Source organism: Macaca nemestrina, chromosome 13, assembly GCF_043159975.1.
Source record: "Macaca nemestrina isolate mMacNem1 chromosome 13, mMacNem.hap1, whole genome shotgun sequence".
NCBI lineage: Eukaryota > Metazoa > Chordata > Mammalia > Primates > Cercopithecidae > Macaca > Macaca nemestrina.
In genome coordinates, this window is record NC_092137.1 from 27,144,887 (window position 1) to 27,153,655 (window position 8,769).

At 52.5% G+C, this 8,769-nt stretch overlaps 1 protein-coding gene across 2 annotated transcripts; it reads left to right on the top strand.

Moving 5' to 3' along the window:
- The first annotated feature begins 416 nt into the window (after positions 1–416).
- On the top strand, positions 417–8,435 carry LOC105479761 (transcription factor 23). 2 transcript variants are annotated; one of them, XM_011737996.3, is made up of 4 exons: positions 417–1,264; positions 2,004–2,246; positions 4,559–4,660; positions 4,764–8,435. In XM_011737996.3, exons 1-4 carry the CDS (start codon positions 1,043–1,045, stop codon positions 4,779–4,781), a joined length of 585 nt encoding a protein of 194 aa, XP_011736298.1. In that variant the 5' UTR covers positions 417–1,042; the 3' UTR covers positions 4,782–8,435. The 2 variants fall into 2 exon arrangements, with proteins under 2 accessions (XP_011736298.1, XP_011736297.1); XM_011737995.3 differs by having other exon boundaries at positions 430–1,264; positions 4,559–8,434.
- The last annotated feature ends 334 nt before the right edge of the window (positions 8,436–8,769 follow it).

Consider the following 8,769-nt stretch of genomic DNA (forward strand, 5'->3'; position numbering starts at 1 on the left):
AGCTAGCTCTTGGAGGATGTGATGCAACTCAGGAACGCCATGGTCCTTGCCTTCAGAGACCTCATGTCTAGCACAGGGACAGACATGTGAGTAACCTATGGGAGGCAGGCTAGCATCAGGTGAGGGGCAGCCTTCCAAGTCCAACTGACGGCTTGGGTTTTCATCCCACCCCACCACTTAACAGATATTTGACAATGGGCAAGTTATTTCACTTCCCAATATCTCAGTTCCCACACATCTAAACTGAGTCTCTTTTTTTATTAAAAGGTTGCTCTGATAAATAAATAAGATGCTTAGCACAGTGCCTGGCACACAGTAATCTACGAACATTGAACTGTTGGGAAACTAGCCAGGCTGTGATCCTACCAATCACAAAGGAACCCATGGACTCTGGGCCTGCGGGATTTGAAGAGGTCTTCATGAATGAAAGGCGGAGACCTGAAGAATGGGCAGTACCTCCTGGTGGAGCTGGAGGAAGGTATTCTGGGGCATGGAAAGGTAAATGTAAACGCACAGTAGAAATCGGAGGCATATTTAGGGCATGGCAAATCGCACCCTGTGGCTGGAATGTCACGTTCATTGGCGGGGGAGGAAAGGCCTTTCAGGGATGTATGCAGGCAGCCTTCTGACAGAGGAAGGAGGTTCAAGTCTTCTCCATGGACCAGAGCTCCAAAGCTGAAGTCACAGGTCCACCATAGGACCACTGTTGAGGTTAGGCATGGCCGGAAAGGAGCTCCCTTCCCCACTATCCTCCTGCCTTCTTCAGCATGGGCCTCCTCCCAAGGCTTGGCCACTCCCAGCATCCAGCACCCCCACCTCTCAGCCGGGTTGGGAGGCAGGCGGAGGCTTTTCGCGGGGGCTGTGCCTGGTGGGCGGTTTTCCCAGAGCAGGGAGCACACAGGACTGAGTTGGCGCCTGCTTCCTCGGATGTAGACATTACTGGCTGGATGACCAGCCTAAGCCAGCTAGCTTGAGTCCAGGGCCTCCTCAGGCACTGTGTTTCTGCTCTGTGGGCTGCAGCCCCATAACCCAGTGGGGTGGCATGTCACAGAGGAAGGCCAGAGGGCCGCCAGCCATGCCAGGGGTGGGCCACAGCCAGACTCAGGCCAAAGCACGGTTGCTGCCAGGCGCTGACAGGAAGAGGAGCCGCCTCAGCAGGACAAGGCAGGACCCGTGGGAAGAAAGAAGCTGGAGCAATCAGAGATGGAGCAGAGCTACCCCTGGCCCTCGAGGGACCAGGGCTGGGGGCCTGGCTCTTGGCAGGGTAAGGAAATCCTGGACCTGCAGAGGGGTCCAAGGGAGGAAGGGGTTGGAGGGTGGGGAGATGCCACCTCCGATGGCAGAGCCTCACTCAGTATTACCGTTCCTGCCCAAGAGAGGGGACACTGGCCCCTTAGACTCCAAGGTGTCATGCTTTGGGTGGATGGGATAGATCAGAGCTCTCTGAGCTGCACTCACTCACTTCTCTTGAGGAAACTGAGGCCAGGAAGAGGGACGTGAATTTCCCAAGGTCACTGAGCAGCAGCCAGTGGTAGGACTGGGACTTCAGCCTTGTGCTTTGACCCCGGTTCTGTGTCTTTCCTCTTTCCCACAGCAGCCTCGTCGTCTCAGGACCTGGCTAGGTCAAGGGTCAGCCCTCCCAAACAGGGTGTGCCTCTGAACTGCCCCTGGCCCCAGCGCACTCTGATAAGCAGGATTCAGATTGGGCTTAGGACAAAGGCTCTGAGGAGGCATGAGTGGAGTAGTAGAGAGAACACAGGACTCTGGGTTCTGAGCCAAGCTCTGCCATCCTGCAGCCATCTGACCCCTGCCCAGGCCTTCTCTCAACTTCCTCGGCTGTGAAACAGGGCAGGGCTGAAGATGACAAAGGAGGGCAGAGGCCCTCTGGCGCCTGCTGTTAGACACCCTCCTACTCTGGCAGGAGACCTTTCACTCAAATGCTCTCAGAAGTCAGGGCAGTTGGGAGTCCAAGTCACACACACTCACTGGGGCCCTTTGTGCAGAGTGAGGCCTGTCCTGAGAACGCCGCGCGGGAGCGGAGCCGGGTCAGGACGCTGCGCCAGGCCTTCTTGGCCTTGCAGGCTGCTCTGCCTGCCGTGCCGCCCGACACCAAGCTCTCCAAGTTGGATGTGCTGGTGCTCGCCGCCAGCTACATAGCCCACCTCACCCGCACGCTCGGCCACGAGTTGCCTGGCCCCGCCTGGCCACCCTTCCTGCGTGGACTCCGCTACTTGCACCCTCTCAAGGTAGGTCACAAGCCCTGGGACTTGAGAGGCAGATCTTAATGCCCAGGGCCTTGGAGAAAGGGATTGGAATGAGGGGGACTTTGGTCTTGGGCTCCCTGCCTTGCGCAGAACTGACATCGGGGCCAATTTCTTCTGCTGTCTCAGAGAGAGAGGAGCCAAGGCTGGCCCTTGGGGCTGCGCTGACCCTGGGTTTCTCATGGGGTGGTGGCTGGAAATGACTTCATGGGAATGTACCTCCTTGAAGAGGAGGGAAAGACTCTGGGGTTCTTAGAGTCATGGGGAAAAAAAGAGCAGGTTCCAAGTCTGGGTCCTAGGAAAGGAAATTGTACCAAGGAGAGTCCTAGATCCCCATGCAGCTTCACCCCATTGTGCCTGCCTTGGTGCTTTCTGGGCTTCTGTTGCAGGAGAGATCTGCCCTCCAGGAGAACAATGGTCTGAGGGACCATCATTCTAGAAGCAACCAAGCTGGGGGAGTTAGCAGGGAGCAGTACAGGGAAGGTGTGCACTGCTTGCCAGACTGCAACCTAGCTTTTCTCAACCTCAGTTTTGTTACACGTAAAATAGAAGCTAACATGAGCCTTACTTCTCTTCCAAGGTACAAAATGGAAAGTCTAATGAACATTAATCATCTTTGCAATAACAGCTAACAGTTGAGTGCTAAAGATAGGCCAGGAGCTGGGTTAAGTACGTTAGTGTATTTTTGTCTTTTAATCCATGCAAAAGCCAAATGAGGATTACTTTACAGATGAGGAAACTGAGCTTAGGGAGGTTATGAGGCTGAACGCTGTTTGAACCCAGGGGTGTCTGACTTCAGACCCCATGCTCATAGCCACTAAACAGACTACAGGGACAGCGCCATAAGGAGGTGAAGAGTGCACTGTGTTAAAAAGGAAGGGTCATCTTTGCCCTCTGAGGATAACATTGCAGTGGTATCAACTTATTTATTTATTTATTTATTTACTATTATTTTTTTGAGACAGAGTTTCACTCTGTTGCTAAGGCTGGAGTGCAGTGGTGCAATCTCGGCTTACTGCAACCTCAGCCTCCCGGTTCAAGTGATTCTCCTGCCTCAGCCTCCTGAGTAGGTGGGATTATAGGCATGTACCACCACACCCAGCTAATTTTTGTATTTTCAGTAGAGACAGCATTTCACCACGTTTCCCAGGTTGGTCTCAAACTCCCGACCTCAGGTGATCCACCCACTTCGGCCTCCCAAAGTGCTGGGATTACAGGTGTGAGCCACCACACCCAGCTATTTATTTATTTACTTACTTATTTTTGGGACAGGGTCTCACTGTCACCCATGCTAGAGTGCAGTAGTGCAATCATAGCTTACTGTAACCTCAAACTCCTGGGCTCAAGGAATCCTCCCACCTCAGCTTCCCCAGTAGCTGGGACTACAAGCGCATGCCACCACACCTGGCCTTCTTTTTTTTTTTTTTTTTTTGTAGAGACGGTGTCTCACTTTGTTCCACAGGCTGGTCTCAAACTCTAAGCTCAAGTGATCCTCTCACCTCTCAACTTTATTTTTATGATACTTTTCACCATCTCTTTCCCCTAAATGTCATAGTTCTGAAATGTCTTGCAACTTGATTTTTTTTCTTCAATGCAAATATAGCTAAAATGTGCGAATTTGAGACTAAGTGGGGGAACTCTGAAATGTCAGTGGTGGTGCAGGGTCCTGGCGTGGTATAGTAGTTTCCTTAGCTGTAAAATAGTGACCAAGGCAAGGCCCTTGCTTGTAGTAGGTGATCAACAGCTAAGCTGAAGGATGAACCAAGGAGGGCCCGGTTAGGTCCAGCACTCCAGCACATCCACAGGGTGGAGCAGTTGGCCAGGAAGTAGCTCCCTCAGCCCCCAGGTGGAGAGGTTGTGAAGAGGAGAGCGACCTCAGGGCAGTCAACCTGGTACATTCTGGGACTGCTCATGCTTCTGCTGGAAAGATGGGCAATCCTTGGAGGGCCCAGCTTGGAGTTTTTCCTGGCTCTGCTGCTCTGCCCATTGCCCAGCCTCTGGCTGTTGCCAGCTCTGCCCAGGCCACCTGATCTTCTGTTCACCTCCCTCCCAACAGAGGGCTGCTATTTTTGGGGCCCTCTCCCTCAGATGGCTCCTCCTGTGTCTCTCATCCAGGCTCTGGGTGATCAGGAAAACGTGTGGGGCTGTACATGAGGATGACCCTGATCAGAGCAGTGATGGCTGGGGAAGGTATCAGGGAGGGATGCTGGAGAAGGCTGGGTTTTGGGTGTCAAGGATCCTGGACTACGACGGGCTGCAAGAGCAGCATTTCTCACTTCTCAATCTCTGTCTTGCAGAAGTGGCCGATGCGATCTCGTCTCTATGCTGGAGGCCTGGGGTACTCTGATCTTGACTCCACCACAGCAAGCACCCCCAGCCAAAGAACAAGAGACGTAGAGGTGGGATCCCAAGTCCCTGGAGAGGCAGATGCTCTCTTTTCTGCCATGCCACTCTCACCAGCTCTTGGTGACAAATAATTATCACACTTGCCTTTTCTCCTAGACTGTGATTCATGCTTAGGGACCTGGATTTTCTGCCAGCCCCCACCTGTCTTCACTCTGATTCTCAGCCATCAGACTTGATTCAGACTCAGCTCCCAAGTTCCAGCATGCAGACCAAGAGAAACAGTAACACTTCTGTGACGGACAGTACCCAGAGGGGCATAGGATGGAGAGCCTCCTCCTTGGTCCCCAAGAGGGGACTTCCCTATGGCTCTTCTGTGACAGCTACTGGGAAGTGGGAGAGAAAGAGGTATAATTGGGCTCAAAGTTGAGCTAGGGAACCATCCTAACTTTCTTCCCCTAAGGTTTCTACAAACCCTCTGCAGATAGCGAAGACAGGTGCAGAGGGAGGGGCCTGGGATGGCACCAGCCCCAGGTGCTGATGGGAAAGCCAGGTGACCAGATAGGCTCTTGGTAGCTGCAAGTGTAAACAGATCTGGGCTGGGTCACACAGCCAGAAGAAAACTGAAGAAGGGAATGTGCTTTCTAACGGCATCATGAGATGCTTACCTGATGTTAGAGAGATAGTGGGGAATTCAGGATTCTTGCCTCTGTAGTATCTGTAGTATGGGCCTCTCTAGAAGCTGCCCCTCACCACTACATTTTCTCTCTCTCTTGGCTCCTGCACTCTTCCACTCTTTTCTTCTTCTTTTTATGTAGAGATGGGGTCTTGATATGTTGCCTAGGCTGGCCTTGAACCCCTGGCCTCAAGTGATCCTCCCACCTCAGCCTCCTAAAGTGCTGGGATTGCAGGCATCATCTCTGGCCCTAAAGAAATAACTTGAGAACTAATCATAGAATCTACACACACTGAAAATAATTTTCCAGATCAGATATAGCCTCAAACCTTGCACCTGAAGTCCAGACAGGGAACAAATTACCTTTCGGTTAAATTTCAGCCCTTCAGAGTGAGAGGGAATGGGCATGACCAACTAGAGTCCCAACAAGGTTATCCTTAGACACACACCATTGTTGTCATCATGAATGTAAGTGAGCTCTAGGCAGGCTGGGAATGGTTGGGGTCTGGGTTCTGGCATGACAGGACCCTGTACCTCCATAGGGCTGGCCAGGGCAGAGCTGAAATAGGGCTGGGGGTGCAACTGAGCCACTTGTGGTAGAGGTAGAAAAAGAGACACAGAACATTCCAGCCCCGAGCTGCCTGGGATGTGGGAGAACAGCTGGAATGTGGCCGGGAGCCATGGGGAGAAGGCCTCGGCCAAGGCTGAACTCATAAATCTGCCTTGAACCAAATCTCCACAGAGGGACCCTGGAAAACTTGTGCAGAGCTGATGTGGGCAGCTGCACAGGGCCAGGCAGGGGCAGAGGCCAGGTGTGGGAGGGCGTGAGCACAGTGTTCTTCACAAGACCATAAAAGTCCAGCTAGAATGTACTATTTTTAAAGCCAAACAGCAGTATCTCCCTGGTTGAGTTCACAGAGGTGGTAGGATGAGAAGCAGATACATTTCCTCCTCAGTTGGTGGCACACTGTTGTCCTGGGGATGAAGGGAAATTGGCTTGGGGGGTGTGTCGGGGTTCTTCGGATAGCATAGAACTTCCCCTGATGATAGAGTAGACTTTGGGTTGGAGCTTGCCCCACCCTGCCCTGCTCAGACTCAGGCCTTTGCTTAGTAACATTAGAGCCCTCTGGAGCGACTGCATGGCCCTGGTGGAGACAAGGAGGGCACAGGAAGGATGACGCAGGTGGAGGGCTGCAGGAGGCGGGTCCCATCACAACAAGTGTCTCAGGCTGTCTTGGGCCCTTTCCAGGCAAAGCTGTTCTCATTTGTGCCCAGGACAGTCGTGGGGGGCAGGGCAGAGGCCATCTCCTCCAGCCACAGAGACCCAGCCCCATCAGGCCAGCAAGCAAAGAGGCCTGGAAGAGGGCAGGGTGAGCCAAGGGGATGAATGGGTATAACCAGAGGATGGACTGGGCCCTCCCTCCCTGACAAGCACAGTAATGCCCTTGAGACATGTCAGGACTTGGATTCGCCAATGAACCAGAACCAGGAGTAGCCCCTTTGTCTCTGCAGCGAGAAAGAAAAACACGGCCCAGTTCGGTGGCTCATGCCTGTAATCCCAGCACTTTGGGAGGCCGAGGCGGGCAGATCATGAGGTCAGGAGTTCGAGACCAGCCTTGCCAACATGATGAAAACCCTTCTCTACTAAAAATACAAAAATTTGCCAGATGTCATGGTGGGCACCCGTAATCCTAGCTACTTGGGAGGCTGAGGCAGGAGAATTGCTTGAACCCGGGAGGCAGATTGCAGTGAGCCAAGATCGCGCCACTGCACTCCAGCCTGGGCGAAGAGAAAGACTCCATCTAGGAAAAAAAAGAAAACAAAAAAAAGAAGTAAAATAAAATATGGATGAAAACATTTGAGTATGGATGACAAATGACACTAGGGTGGCCTGGCTCAGGAGTTGGAGGCTCAGCTGCTCCACAGGGGACTGGCCTGGCCCACTTGGTCTTCCTGTACCACCTGCCCCATCCCCAGGACTTGGGACTGGGATGGAGGTAGAGGTGGGGAACAAGACTTCCCTGCTGGCTCCCTCCACAGAGCATGTGCTTTCTGAGGAACAGGATGGCAGGGTGGAGGCTTCGATGGGGCTGTGGGGCTGAGTGTGGTGGCTGATGCCTGTAATCCCAGCACTTTGGGAGGCCAAGGGGGCGGATCATCTGAGGTCAGGAGTTCAAGACCAGCCTGACCAACGTGGTGAAACCCTGTCTCTACTAAAAATATGAAATTAGCTGGGCATGGAAATATGTCTCTACTAAAAATATGAAATTAGCTGGGCATGGTGGCACATACCTATAATCCCAGCTGCTCGGGAGGCTGAGGCAGGAGAATCGCTTGATCCCAGGAGGTGGAGGTTGCATTGAGCTGAGATCATGCCATTGCACTCCAGCCTGGGTGACAAGAGTGAAACTCCATCTAAAAAAAAAAAAAAGATGGGGCTGTGGGAGAAGCAGAGCTGGCCCGGTGATTTCTAAGTAATACAGTGGACACTGGATTTTACCAAATTGGGAACTGGAGAAGTAGAGGATCTAGCTTTCTCTGAGACTCTTTTTCTCTTCCTCTGGGAGGAGCCTGGCTAGGGTGAGTCAGGTGGCACTGTCCTCTCCCTTTGGTGGCATGAGCTCTAAACCTAGGGCCCCTAAACGCTTATTGTATTCTAGATCAAGGTAGGCAAACTATGGCCAGTAGGCCAAACCCAGCCCCCCGTGTACTTTTGTAAATAAAGTTTTATTGGAACGCATCCACACCCAAGTGTTTACATGTTATTTATGGCTGCCTTTCTGATAGCATTGCAGAGTCAAATAGCTGCACTAGAGACTGAAAAGCCTAAAATATTTACTTTCTGGCCCTTAATAGAAGTTTGCTAACTCCTGCTCCAGCTCAGAGGTATTCAAAGTATGGTCTAGGAACCCTGGGAGTCTCTGAGGCCCTTAAGGTGGTCTAAGTGGCCAAAACTACTTTGATAGTTTTATATTTTTAGGCCGCACACGGTGGCTTGCACCTGTAATCCAGCACTTTGGAAGGCGGAGGCGAGTGGATCTCTTGAACCCAGGAGTTCAAAACCAGCCTGGGCAACGTGGCAAAACCCTGTCTCTACTAAAAATAGAAAAATTGGCCAGATGTGGTGGTAGCTGTAATCCCAGCTACTGGGAGGCTGAGGCATGAGAATCGCTTGAACCCAGGAGGCAGAGGTTGCAGTGAGCCAAGATCGCACCACTGCACTCTGGCCTGGGTGACAGAGCGAGACTCCATCTCAAAAAAACAAAACAAGGTGGGCATGGTGGCTCACGCCTGTAATCCCAACACTTTGGGAGGCTGAGGAGGGCAGATCGCTTGAGGTCAGGAGTTTGAGCCCAGCCTGGGCAATAGGTGAAACCCCGTCTCTACCAAAAATACAGAACAATTAGCCGGGCATGGTGGTGGGCATCTGTAGTTCCAGCTACTCAGGAGGCTGAGGCAGGAGAATCGCTTGAACCCCGGAGGCAAAGG

What these genes read in the sequence shown, in the direction of transcription:
- LOC105479761 (XM_011737995.3), top strand. Translation starts at nt 1,043, where the DNA reads ATGTCACAGAGGAAGGCCAGAGGGCCGCCAGCCATGCCAGGGGTGGGC. An exon ending in GGGGCCTGGCTCTTGGCAGG is followed by an intron (nt 1,265 to 2,003) that starts GTAAGGAAATCC and finishes CCCTTTGTGCAG; the next exon opens with AGTGAGGCCTGTCCTGAGAA. An exon ending in GCTACTTGCACCCTCTCAAG is followed by an intron (nt 2,247 to 4,558) that starts GTAGGTCACAAG and finishes TCTGTCTTGCAG; the next exon opens with AAGTGGCCGATGCGATCTCG.